Source organism: Coccinella septempunctata, chromosome 2 (assembly GCF_907165205.1).
Source record: "Coccinella septempunctata chromosome 2, icCocSept1.1, whole genome shotgun sequence".
In the NCBI taxonomy this organism is placed as follows: domain Eukaryota; kingdom Metazoa; phylum Arthropoda; class Insecta; order Coleoptera; family Coccinellidae; genus Coccinella; species Coccinella septempunctata.
Genome location: NC_058190.1, coordinates 27,827,873 through 27,841,245, shown reverse-complemented (window position 1 = coordinate 27,841,245; position 13,373 = coordinate 27,827,873). Strand labels below are relative to the sequence as shown.

At 35.0% G+C, this 13,373-nt stretch overlaps 1 protein-coding gene across 1 annotated transcript in view; it reads right to left on the bottom strand.

The window, feature by feature from the left end:
- LOC123308748 (proteasome activator complex subunit 4-like) overlaps positions 1-13,373 on the bottom strand; it is a 40,982-nt gene that overhangs the window by 19,146 nt on the left and 8,463 nt on the right. Inside the window, exons 7-10 of the mRNA XM_044891541.1 lie at positions 6,034-6,460; positions 5,117-5,356; positions 442-653; positions 137-385 (exon numbers count right to left, since the gene is read on the bottom strand). Of these exons, the coding sequence (XP_044747476.1) occupies positions 137-385; positions 442-653; positions 5,117-5,356; positions 6,034-6,460 (1,128 nt within the window). The remainder of the gene's footprint in view (positions 1-136; positions 386-441; positions 654-5,116; positions 5,357-6,033; positions 6,461-13,373) is intronic.

The following is a 13,373-nucleotide window of genomic DNA, read 5'->3' as shown; positions in this document are numbered from 1 at the left end:
CGGATGAAATTTTCAGTTTCTGTTTACCTTTACCCACCTCAAGATGCTATTATGATAGCGAAACAAGTGTCGTTCTTTAACAACTCATGTTAATGAAAATCATATAATTCTGTTTTCAGAAAAATAATTGACTTACAGGTGTACAAGGGGTTCATCCCACATCGGAAGATACAAATGAGCGGACATCATGGCATTGATGATTTTCAACGAGTTCCGAAGCTGAGGTCGAGACAAAGTAATTTTTCCACAAGAATAATCATTCAATTTGTCCAACTCCGGAATGAGATATGTGTTAATCAGCAACTGGACATTTTCAAGTTCGAATTTTCCCGGAACGTACCAGTTAACTTTCAGTTCATTAGCTTCGTAAGGGTGTGCCCATTCTCTGGAAACAAGGACCACAACGTAAGACAGAATTTCTGAATATTATATTGAACCTACCGTACAGAAAGAAAATCTTTTACATGCAACGAGTAACTCTTATTCGAACTTCTTCTTTCTAAAGGAGTTATAGAAGTAAGAGTTGTTATTATATTTGTAAGCATGTTAACACCTATTTTGGATGCTCGAAGAGAAGACATGTGAAGAGTTCTATTGAGAACATTCATTAGTTCATCTAAATAGGGTAGAATCTCATTTAATCCGTCGACTACCTGTTGAAGATATTAAAATTTTATTCAATATTTGGGCTCGTCAATGAACGATTATATATTATATACATATAAAATTGGAAGGAAGATCCACTAATATAAAGATGTATGTAGAAAATAACCAACGTTGATAGCAATACCAAATGTTGAGATCCTATTTATTGAAGTTCATTGATGTATTCATGAAGATTTCCACATGTGAGCATCAAGTTTCCCGGCTTTTTAGCTGTGGTCCTTTAGGTAGGGTCAAGTGGGGTAAAAATGAGCCAAAAAAAACAATACTTTGTGATAGAGGTTGCTAAAGATAAGTTCAAAAAGGTCTTGCCTGAGTAATTTACGGTACGAAGTTATATTGAATTTGAGTTAAATCAAAAGATTTAACCTGAACATATGTGGGTCATATTTTCCTATTAAAAATGAGACACCCTCCGCACAGATATGAGACCCTTTTGAAATTAATATGATATCTAGGTTGTTGTAAAAATGAGACATTTATGTATGGGTAAATATTCACTTCATTCTTAGATTATATGTTTATTCCCCTAATTTAAACAAAAATATGTATTTTCAAGTCCTAAAGGACAATTTAGCGGCAGAGAATTGAAAGTTTCGAAGCTATATTATTGATGTTCAACGCTGGGATGTCGTTAAATGTTATCTTCAGGGTTATCAAATATTGAAATAATGATACTTGTAATAAGAGGGCTCAGGATGTACAAATTATTTTTAATTTTTTGAATTAACAGCTTTTCTGACAATTTGAAGAGGCCCTCATTTTTTTACCATTTTTTTACTGACGCACTTCTACACCACTTGACCCTGTTCCATGTCTGGAAGAGCTTTAGTTAACCCCCAGCCTAAGGTAGAAAGGTAACAAAGCAGGCGTTCATTGGTCCATTCCTACATGCACCTATGAGGGTGTTCACAGCTTCTCCAGACGACATAAGTTCGGAGAATCCTCTGAAGATGTGTACCAGACGAAACGTAGGTGAAATACCTAAAAGACCACGGCTAAAAATCCCGGAACCTTCTAATATTCAGAACTATATTTTTCAGTAGTCAAACGTTTCTGGAGAATTTTTCAAAAAATATGATAATATTTGCGTTTCACAGGATTCAGAGCATGAAGCCCTTGAAATTCGAGCGGCGCATCAGGGAGAGAGGCGAAGAAAACGGTTAGCGTACCGGATGATGACTAAAAATCTCTTTATATTCCTATCCTGTTCTACACCGGATATGGGTATCTTAATTGAATAGAAACGTCACCGAGTATATTTTCATGCCATGCACAGTAAATTCAATCAAGCAAGGGTTCCAGGATACGGATGTATAAACTTAGAAGTCGACGAACTAGACTAAAATACAAAACCTGGAAGCAAGTGGTACTAAAGAGAACAGTCATGTCAAACTATTCATTGATCCTGACATAAAAACACAATTAATCTGTATTTTTCTCATCGGTTAAATCTAATCAATTGCGGTTGGAGCAAGTAAAATAATAGGAGATTCTTGAAAATTATAAAAGGATCCGCGATGAAACATTACAAACTGCAACGAATGCTTTGCAGAACTAGGCCTTTGTTAGATGAAAGAGCCACCAATGTCACTACCCTCAATTCACGACAGTAAGATTTCCACAGGGAGTCTTAGGCCTAATTGCATCCACTTATTGGACTTATTGGATCGTTCAAAAATATTCATCGTCATACTTGACGAATATTTCATCCATAACCTACTAGCTATGAAATTTTGAATATTCTACACGTAAACGTAATATTTAGCTCCTACTATACCACTTCGTAGATAAGATATCTTTCAGGTTTGATGAAAACTACTCCCCAGCTGACGCGATTTAGAAAGCGTATGGTAACACCGCGAATTCAGAGCAGTAGTCTACTCTACCTCAATACTAGCTAATACAAAGTGATATGCACAGAAATTTAAAACTGAAACACCTACTCTCCTTGCACTCTTATTGAAATATCTTTCACAAGTCCTTCTTTGAATGTATGATAAAGCGATATGAAGAGTGATTCATTAGGGGTTACTTTAATGGAAAAATGGAAAAATCAATTTTATTGTTTGATGTCCGTTATGATTCAAAAGAACCATTCTTGGCATTTACTTTTGAAAATGATTCTTTTTAATGTTGGCCGCAACTGTAGTTAACATGATCGATTCTGACACTCCAGTTTTCCATGTAGTGGAAGTATTTTAAGTGGTATTTCTCGAATTAGGGATATAATGCAGCGCCCCAATGCATCTCTGTTAGCAGGCTTAACCACATACAGTTTTGCTAGTAGGGATGTAATGTCAAATTACGCTTGTTCCACAGATGCATTGAAATTCAACATTACTATAGAGTAATAAGAGATATACCACACGAAATGCTTCAACGTCTCATAGAAAACTGGAGTCTGAGAATGGATCAGGTTAACCACAGTTTTTCAAAAAGTAAATTTCAAGAATGGTTTTTTATTTTTATTATTACAAATAAAGTAAGAACTAAGGTATGAAACCTATGAAAGCTCAGAAAATACACAATAAAAAAAGAGCACTGTAAATAAAAGAAAATCAACAAATAAATATACTTCATTCAACTTTATTTTAGCAGTCGGTTGGCCATGGAAATTTGACACATTTCACTCTGTATAGTACGAAAATGTGGGGTTATGAAGCTTGTCAAAACATTTTTGGGTTTTAAATCAACGCTATGTTGCCTGTTCTACGTAAAAGTTTCTGTTATTACGTATTTTATCACAATGTCGAATCTCTTCGGAAAATATGTGACAAAAAATAATTGAAGTTTATACAAACTAATTGAAGGCATACCAAATCCAATTATTTGCATGGAAAATACAAGAGATCAGTATAATATCATAATATGCACTAGCTTGAGGAGAGTTAATGTTCGTTATCTTCTTTGGCTTACATCATTTGTAGATTTCAAAAATATTAACTCGAAGATGAAATGCATATGATGCAGTGGTTGGCAATGGGTATCTCCCGAAGGAATTAACAGATAATTACAAGAATGTTAAATTTTTCGACAAAAATCATCTTGCATCAATATAAGTAAAAGGAGTTGTAGGAAGTTTCAAGTTAAGATGCAACTTCACCGTTGAACAAAAATTTCACATGAATAAACAGTAACAGGGCAACTTGCGCGTATTTGTGGCTATTCATCTTAATACATTGATGTAATTATAATAATTAGGTATTTATTAGTACCTTCAGACATTTACATTGTATAGGACAAGTCAAATGAAAAACAGAAAAATCCATTTTACGGAACTTATTCTCCGATGACATTTATCGAAAATCCTGTAGTAAACTTTTCGCATTAATTCACTCAAACATAAAATTCCCAAATGCCAACACTTTTTTGGGTCTCCCAATAGAAGGAAATTCTTTGTCATACTCTTCATTCGCAATCTTTCTGATTGTGGAAATATTCAGCTGAAATATAAGTCATTTAGATTCAGATGAAACATTATATAAATTCTCTTACATTGAATATGTTCGCTAACGTCTGACGTATTGTGGTTTTTAGAATATCAGGGTATAACTATTTGAATGAGCGGACCAGAATTCTAAATAGCACTTCCTGAAACCCTGTCTCTTTTTTTCAATCACTTTCGGCATTTTAGAATTTTCGTAATAAAAATTGATATTAGTTGTGGCAACGGCGTTATGACATTAACGACATTTCATGAGTGCCAACCTAACTTCGTTCTAGTTACAAAAACTTGAGAAAATTATTTCATGGCCAACCGACTGCTAAAATAAATTTGAATGAAGTATAGTACCATACCAACCAAAATATCTGCAAAATACCCCCGAAAATAACAGTCACTGTCACTGCTTACACGCAATGAGTCACATCTTGCTTTGAAAGCATTCACTGACAGGGTACCAACATCAACTGATGGTCTGTTTGATAGGCCAAACACAAGATTAGGTAGAAATTGTTGTCTTGAAGTATTGTTTTTTTTTTAAATTTATATTGGTATCCATGCAGGCGATTAAGATTCAAGAAAAAGATGCAATCCGTAGAGCATTTGATGTGCTACCCTATATGTAGTAATCAGATCTTTTGAATCATAACAGAGCTTAGATAAAACTGATATTTCCATTTGATTTCGATTTTTGAAAAGGGTACCTCCTAAAGAATAACCTTTTATTATCTGGGTGGAGTCAAGAATTGAATTAATGTAAGAAGCAATGTATCTAGTTTATAGTTTCTACTACTTTTCAGTTAGGATATTCTGAAATAAGTCAATTATGGTGAGTTACCAAGTAAGAGGTAGAATAACTTTGCTTTGTCTACTCTAGTTGATGTAGTTCATTACTTCATTGCTTTATCTACTCTAGTTGATGTAGTTCATTACTTGAAAATCCTAATTTATTGTACAATACACAGAACACAAAGAAGATCAATGTATAATAGGAATAAAGCACCTTACCTCTGAGAGAACCACCAAGTTGAATAAAATTTCACCATCCAGGTGTTCTTCTTTCTGAGCGTTGGCGTTTTCATTTAGAAGAGCGTTGATTTTATTGCATAAATATGGAACGAATAATTTCAGAGTTTCTTTCGCATTGACCCTTGTAAAACAACCACACAGGAGGGCTGCCAGTTTTCCACCAACATCTACTTCTAAAATGTTATTGGAGATGAAATTGAATACTTTCTTCAGAGCGGCCTGCAAAATAAAGGAATCGTGATAAGCAAATAGGAACCTTTAGTATTGAAATGGTTTAATACCCAAGGATAGAACTGATTAATAAAAAGTCCTGCATCTTCACAGTACGTCGTCCAAGCATGTTCACCGAAACTTTTGAAGGCAGTAACAGAAGTACTAGAGCTGCATAGTGTGGCGGAACGCCATTGTGTTGCAAAAATTATTAATCTAATTTAGCCCTATTTTTTTGTCCAAATTTTTCCAGAAATGTATTGGCCCCTTAAATCCGCAGATTTAATACCACTAGACTTCTAATCTAAGCTGCCCTTCCTGATTGTCCACACAGAAAATTAAACGGCACGTTGAAGAAATTAAAGTTCTACTCTCTTTGTCGAAACTAATACAATTTCACTCATCCATAATCGTTTAAAAATATTTCACATTCACGTGTATGAATTAGCAAGAACCTGTCAACTTTTGAAAATCTCTACCTACATTTTTTTATATATCCAAAACAAGTGAATGTATCAGTGAACGGTTTTCAGATATGAAGTTCGGCAGTTCTTTCAACATATTTGTCTAGCTAGCCACTACAGTAAAAAACAAGAAATTTGCAACACCCAGTAGATACTGGATCCAATTAATTTAGATATATTATTATATTTACTGTGAAATTTGAAGAATCTTCTTTTACATACCATGAAAATTTTCGGAGAACACTGTCCAAGAACAGTGCAAATTGTAGATTGCATTGCCTTCTCAGCCATCACTTCTATTAAACCTTTCGCAGTCTGTTCTCCAGATTGTTGTTCTGGTCTAACAAACTCCAATGAGCAAGATTCTATCCAAACACAGATTTTATCAATGAACTGAACTATGAAATCTTCAAATCCAGCAGATGCTTCACACATTATGTGTTCTTCTTCGGTCATATCTTCATAATGGTTTGCAGCTTCTGACGAATCGATTATTGGGATCATTGAAGTAAACTGAGCTATGAACTGGAATGTGACTACGCATTTGTTGAAATCGTTGGGATCTATTCCGGGCAGTATTGCAATCAATAATGGGATGATATGTGTTGGTCCTTCAGGGTAGTTATTTTTAGCCCCTTCAGCCAAACACCTGGAATAAAAAACAAGTTATAGTACAGGTGCAATGTAGAAACCCTGCAAATTTTATAACTAAGTTTGTTATTTCCAACGTTTCTTTTTCTGGGAGGAAAGGGTACAGTGAGAAATGAAAAGGAGATATAGGATATTGTTCAATAATCCAGGAATAGTAGAAATTTCCACCAGGAAACTTGGTGATTTCTGCCACACTTGGCACATTGCAATGAAGAGAAAAAGATACGAATGTCACATATTCATTGGCGCATGGGGTCTGTGCGGCGTCAACTTCTAGGGTGGATGTTGCTACTTGTTCGGTTGCAGATGCAGACTAATCTGATATTTCTTACTTCAGAAACGAATAGCTGAATGATATTGACAAAATCTAAATTCAGCAGAAGTTCCCGGCACCACAAAAAAAATTCGAGTTCCCAAGTACATTTTCCGGAAATAAAAATAGGATATTCCAATATGCTTGGCTCAAAAACTAAAAGTGGCTCATATATTCGAAATCAGAAGATGATGCTTACTGCGAATTCTGTTTCGTTTTCGCCTAAAAAGACGTTGGACAGCTCAAATCACTGGAAATCTTGTAACTGATCTTTGTCGGTGTGAAAAAAAAACTTTGAAGAATTTCCAAAAACCCAATACCATCGCACTGCAAGTATACAGTTAATCGTTAAGCAATTTGATAGCGCAAGGGCGCGCCAGGTTCAAGAAAACCAGGAAAAATTGGTTCCGATTATTATAGGGACTGTTATATTGTGTGGCAGAGAGGGACTATCTCTAAGGGATCATCGAGATCATTTTCATCATTCACGAAGAACCACATGAAAATGAAGGGAATTTTGTGTCTTTCTTAGACACTAGGATTGAATCTGGTGATGAGGATTTGAAAAAACACTTCGAAATATGTCCTCAAAATGCAACTTACATCAGCTGAAACATATAGAACCAAATAATTGAGGCATGTGGCACTATAAGAAAACCACAAATTGCTATGGAAGTATATACAGGGTGTGGCGTAATGAATGGATAATATTGAGCCTGGGGGTAGAGGACTCTATGGCGGTTCAGAAAAATATATATTACGTTTAGTAAAAGTGCCTTGGTTTTCGAGATATTCGAGATTTTCGAAAATTCAAGAGAATTACACCCTTCGCCACTCGTTTCGCAGGCAAGACTCCAAATGAAGGAATTTTTTCAAACTGTTTTTTGGATAGTATTCCTGGATAGATGATCTATCGAATGTAATTCATTATTTTTGAGGCGCATGAATAGTTCTTCATGAAAAAAAGATCTTACTCGACTTTTCCGTTTTGCTAATTTTTTTTCATAAGTTCAACCTAGCGCGGTGTAAAAAATAATATGGTTACCTAAGAGCCAATGCAAGAAAAAACATGCCAGTTTCATTGAGATTCCGAAATGGTATAACTCTCTGTATTCTCAGCATTTAATACAAAGAAAATTCCTATTGCAATCAGTTGAGGCCCAGTTTAATGTGACAGTGTTTCTAAAATTTTTAGCATCTAAAATGAGAAATGCAAGCAGAATGAAGCAATCGTCTATAAGAAGGTATAGAGCATTTACTGAAGCTCATAATGGCCTCTTAGAGATTCTTTTGTGATATTTAATTCAATGAAACGATACTCATTTTAAAATTGTTGATATCTATGCAATAAAGCTATGATTCATTAGAAAGTGTAGACTATAGAGTATGTATCAGAACTCATTGTGGCCAATTTAAGCATCATTTGTGATTTGTGAAACTTTATTCAATGAAAGGATATTTCAAAATTGTTATTTTTCTCTCGTTTTCTTTTATTATTGAACCCCAACGTTGTGAAATCAATATTTTCAAGTTAATTTCAAGTTATGCATTAAATTTCAGCATTTTTGTTACTTGGGTCATGATTCAATGTAATGAAAATTGACTAATTTTCAGCTTTTTTCTTAATTACAAAAGTGCTAAAATTCACTTTGTTACTTGAAATTCGCTTAACAACTATTAACTTTATAACTATAGGGGTTAATAATGAAAGAATACGAGGGAAAAAAACCAATTTTAAAATATTGTTTAATTGAATCGAGTTTTACAACAAGTGTTCAAAGTGTGCATCAGGAGCTGTACTAGATGCTCTACAACTTCTTATGAATATTTGCTTTATTCTGCTTGCAAGTCTCATTTCAGTTGCTAAAAATTACAGAAAAAGGCTTACGTCAAACTCTACCTTGACTCATTGTAATAGAAATTTATTTTGTATTTAATGCTGAAAATAGAGTGAGTTATACCATTTCAGAATCTCAGTGAAACAGGCATGTTTTCTCTTGCTTTGGCTCTCAGGTAACCATATTATTTTTCACACCACGCTGGGTTGAACTTAGGAAAAAAAATAAGCAAAACGGAAAATTTGAGTTAACTCTTTTATTTATGAAAAACTATTCATGCGCTTGAAAAATAATAATTTACATTCGATAGCGCATCTATCCAGGAATACTATCCAAAAAACAGTTTGAAAAAATTCCTTCATTTGGAGTCTTGCCTGTAAAAAGAGTGGCGAAGGGTGTGATTTTCTTGAATTTTCGAAAATCTCGAATATCTCGAAAACCAAGGCACTTTTACAAAACGTAAAATATATTTTTCTGGACCGCCATAGAGTCCTCTACCTACAGGTTCCATATTATCCATTCATTACGCCACACCCTGTATATATACATCAGTTCACAACGTTCTTCGACGTCTTCTGATTTCCAGCCTCCATCTCTCTCGGTCCTCCCATAAGTTCTCTTCCATTCCTCTCGCTCTCTTCTCGCCTGTTATTCCCTCTCTCCAGCTCAATCTAGGTCTCCCTCTTCTTCTCCTTCCATGGGGCATCCAATGCAGCACCTGTTTCGGAAGTCTCTCGTCGCCCATTCTCTGCACGTTCCCGTACCACCTCAGTTGTTTCTCCTTGATGTCGTCCGTCACCCTATGATCTACCTTCATGATATCCAGGATACTCTCATTCCTCACTCTGTCCAACCGTGATTTTCCAGCCGCTCTCCTCCAATAATCCATTTCCGTAGCCTCGAGCGACCTTAAGGATCTCTGCTTCAGCTGCCATACTTCACTTCCATAAGTTATTATGCTTTTAATAATGGATTCATACACTCTGTGCTTGTTCTCTCTGGAAATGGTTTTATCCCACAGTATAGCGTTCAATTGTCTGATTGCTCTTCTGCCCAAGTTATTACGGTGTTTTATTTCTTCATCCATGCTTCCGTCATCTGTTATCCGTATTCCAAGATATTTATATTGCCTACATTTTTGGATAACCTGTTGTTCTTCTAGTATCAGCTATGGAAGTAAATTCTTCTAATATCTAAATGTTTCTCTATACAGTGCGCGTCAAAATTATGGAACAAATTCATTTTCTTAGAAGAAAAATATTTGGCAACAAAATCCTGAAACAGGTAAATTTTTGTTTAACTTTTACCGAATTTTTATGCATTTTTAAAGAATTTTTGTTGCACCCTGTGCCATCCCCATCAACTCTCTAAATTTTTTGAAGAAGGAAAGTGGGTCATATGGTACTTTCTGGCAAGGTCTTTGTATCTTCTTTACAGGCGTGCAGAAATTTTCAAGAATTTTTTTTTTAAATTAGTTACTTCAAAGAGGTTTTCAGTAAGTGCACTTTGTCATGGCTCATTTACTTTGAGACGATGGTACCTGATGAAATTTGTCACCGAATGAAAGTCGACCATAGCAGTTTTGTTCATGCACAACTTTCAACCCCCTCACGTGAAAAATTACAATGTGTGAATACTGCGCTTCAGTCATGATCTTAAGTAGGTATGTTATTTGTATTCTACTGAAGTTTTAACTTTTCGATAAAATGTTTCATCTACTACTTAAGATCATAACAGAAGCGCAGTGTTTCACACATTCTAATTTTTCACGTGAGGGGGTTGAAAGGGATTGAAAGTTGTGCATAAACAAAACTGTAATGGTCGACTTTCATGCGGGGAAAAATTTTATCAGATACCATCGTCTCAAAGTAAATGAGCCATGACAAAGTGCACATACTGAAAACCTCTTTGAACTAACTAATTTAAAAAAAAAATTTTCTTGAAAATTTCTGCACATCTGTAAAGAAGATACAAAGACCTTGCCAAAAAAGTACCACATGACCCACTCTCCCTATTCAAAAAATTTAGAGGGTTGATGGGGATGGCACAGACAGGGTGTAACAAAAATCCTTCAAAAATGCATAAAAATTTGGTAAAAGTGAAACAAAAATTGATCTGTTTCAGGATTTTGTTGCCAAATATTTTTCTTCTAAGAAAATGAATTTGTTCCATTATTTTGATGCGCACTGTATAAGCTGATGAAACAACAGAAATGTCGACCATTGAACAGTGTTCAATCTTTGTTCGCTATGTCAAAGATTTTGGAACCAGAATCAATTCACTATAGGTGAAAATTTTCTTGTATCCGTGTCCATTCCGTCAACTTGTGGAGAAAATATTGCCCATGCAATCATAAATGCACTGATATCATGCAATATCGATGTACACTGTTCAGCACATAATCTCAATCTGGAAATTTCTTGTGCTTCTGAAATATCATCTATCACGAAATGGAGACAATTGAAAGAGTGTATACTTTCTCAATATCCCTAAAAGACAATAAGTTCTACAACGTCAAGTGCATATTCGTTACTGCCAGATTCTCGCGGAGACAAATTTAAACAGATGTGCCCAGCCCAACCAGGTGGATTCCAAGTCATGATTCAGTTATGATCATGGTAGAATTGTTGAAACTCGTTCATGCAGCACTTCAGGAACTATCTCGGTGGACAGATAAAGATTCCAGTTCAAGTGCGTTTGGTTTGCTGAGTGCCTTGGCCCAGTCACAGGTTATCATTTCATTGTTTTCAGTAGAAAAGTTTCTCTTTCAAAATATTTTCGATGATCAAAACAGATCGCTGATATGTTTGACATTGTAATCAAGATCCCAAGATTGGCCACCATAGAAATACTCAACTGCTTGCCCGAACTATGCGAAGCTGCTTATACGGCAGTTTCGTGCGTGCAAATACCACTTTCCGCACTTGTTAGAAAAATAACCATTATCTAATGAATAAGTCACTGGAAATGATGCATATGCATATGCATAATGATGATAACTTTCACAAGTTAGAAGAAGTAGTGGAGAGGAATGAAATTATTTCAATGTATTGCACGGCACTACCCAATGCGCGCTCAAGGTCATTGTGTGCGCTAGTGTGACGTAGATGGAGACTATACCCGAGTGCCCGAGTATTTCCGATCTCCTATTGCGCTTGCTTTTTCTATACCTTCTTGACTTCAAGAAGATATAACAGTAACATATCTTCTTGATCAGTTTCAGTGTTGTAGAGTTTATAAAAATTAAAATTACTAGACCCTAGTAAAGGCATTCTACAAAAAATTTCACATAATTGAATGTTTAGATTGATGTCATAGGATCTATTATGAATTTTGAGTCGCATCTTTTACGCTGTGCATAACTAATGGAAAATGGTTTCAATGTTTCCATAAACAATTTACGAATTTTGAGTTTCAGGAAAACTGCCGAATTGATTCAGGATTTGTTTTTTGTTCGGATTCAATTACAAAAACAGCAGTTGTTGAATTTGAAGAATTTAAACATTGAGGTACATGCATCAGCATAAAAGTGAAATAATTCATGGTGGAAAATTTCTAGTATGATCTACAGTATAACTTCCTGACATATAACGTTCTGGGACTTGTCCGGACTATCGAGGTGTCTCTATTATTGAAACGATTTAAATTTATTATAGAATGAAAGCACTCGAAAATGATCAAGAATAAAGCTTATAAATCAAAGCAAAAAATAATTGTGACGTGTACTTTTTCCTGCAACAAGGTACTTTAAGGCCAGGCGCAAATAGAAACGCAGGTTGCTGAGGTGACGCAGCTTTTTACTGCGCTCACTAACCTTCGTTTCTATTTGCGCGGAATCTTCCTTTCTGCATTTGGCGTCTAAACTTCCACTCGCTGAAAAGTCTAAACAATAGTTTAGACAGAAAACTATAGTTTAAACAGAAAGGAAGATTTCGCCGAGGCACCGTGCCGTTTTCCAACCGTCATGCGACTTTTTTCATACAAGAAAATTTTCGCGGAAAAATTTCGAAATGCCAGACTCATATAGTCCATTCAAAAATGATTGACATCCCAGTGGGCATTGAAAGTCCAGACGCAGCTTAATATCTGATCACAAAAGATTTTCAATACTGTCTGTAGTTTCAATCACAGAACTTGAATATATAAATATAACCTAGAAAAATATTTGAAATGAAGAAATAATCCAATTCAGAGCATATTAATCCGCTTTCAAAATTGAAACAATCATGTATTCAATCTGGGCGATTAAATTGAGAACATAAACAGCATTACAAAATTCAACTTATTGTTGGTCAGTGCATAGATTCACATATAATAGGTCTATAAATCAATGTTCAATCACAATACCAACCTGAATTCCGAAACACAAAATCTTAACTCTGGGACTATTACCAACTTAAATTTGATTTTCCATAGCCACTCGAGATGTCAATCATTCTTGAATGGACTATAGCAATATCTGGATTACTGGAGTGTCCGGTCTAGCTACTGTCTGAACCATTAAAGTTGTACTGTATTTCTATAATCTTATAATAAATGGAACAAATAAGTCCAATAAATCAACCAACAAACTTTCCATCATCTTCTTCCACGTCAAAAAGGTACCACTATGTTTAAAATTGTTCAAATTGCTCAAGTATGCGGAAAGTATTTGAATTTTTTGGATAGAAAAAAAAATATTAACAATGATATGGGGAAAGACAAGGAACAAGGAATAATAAATCGGATGTAAAGATCTAACAAACTAAGGTATAAAATTG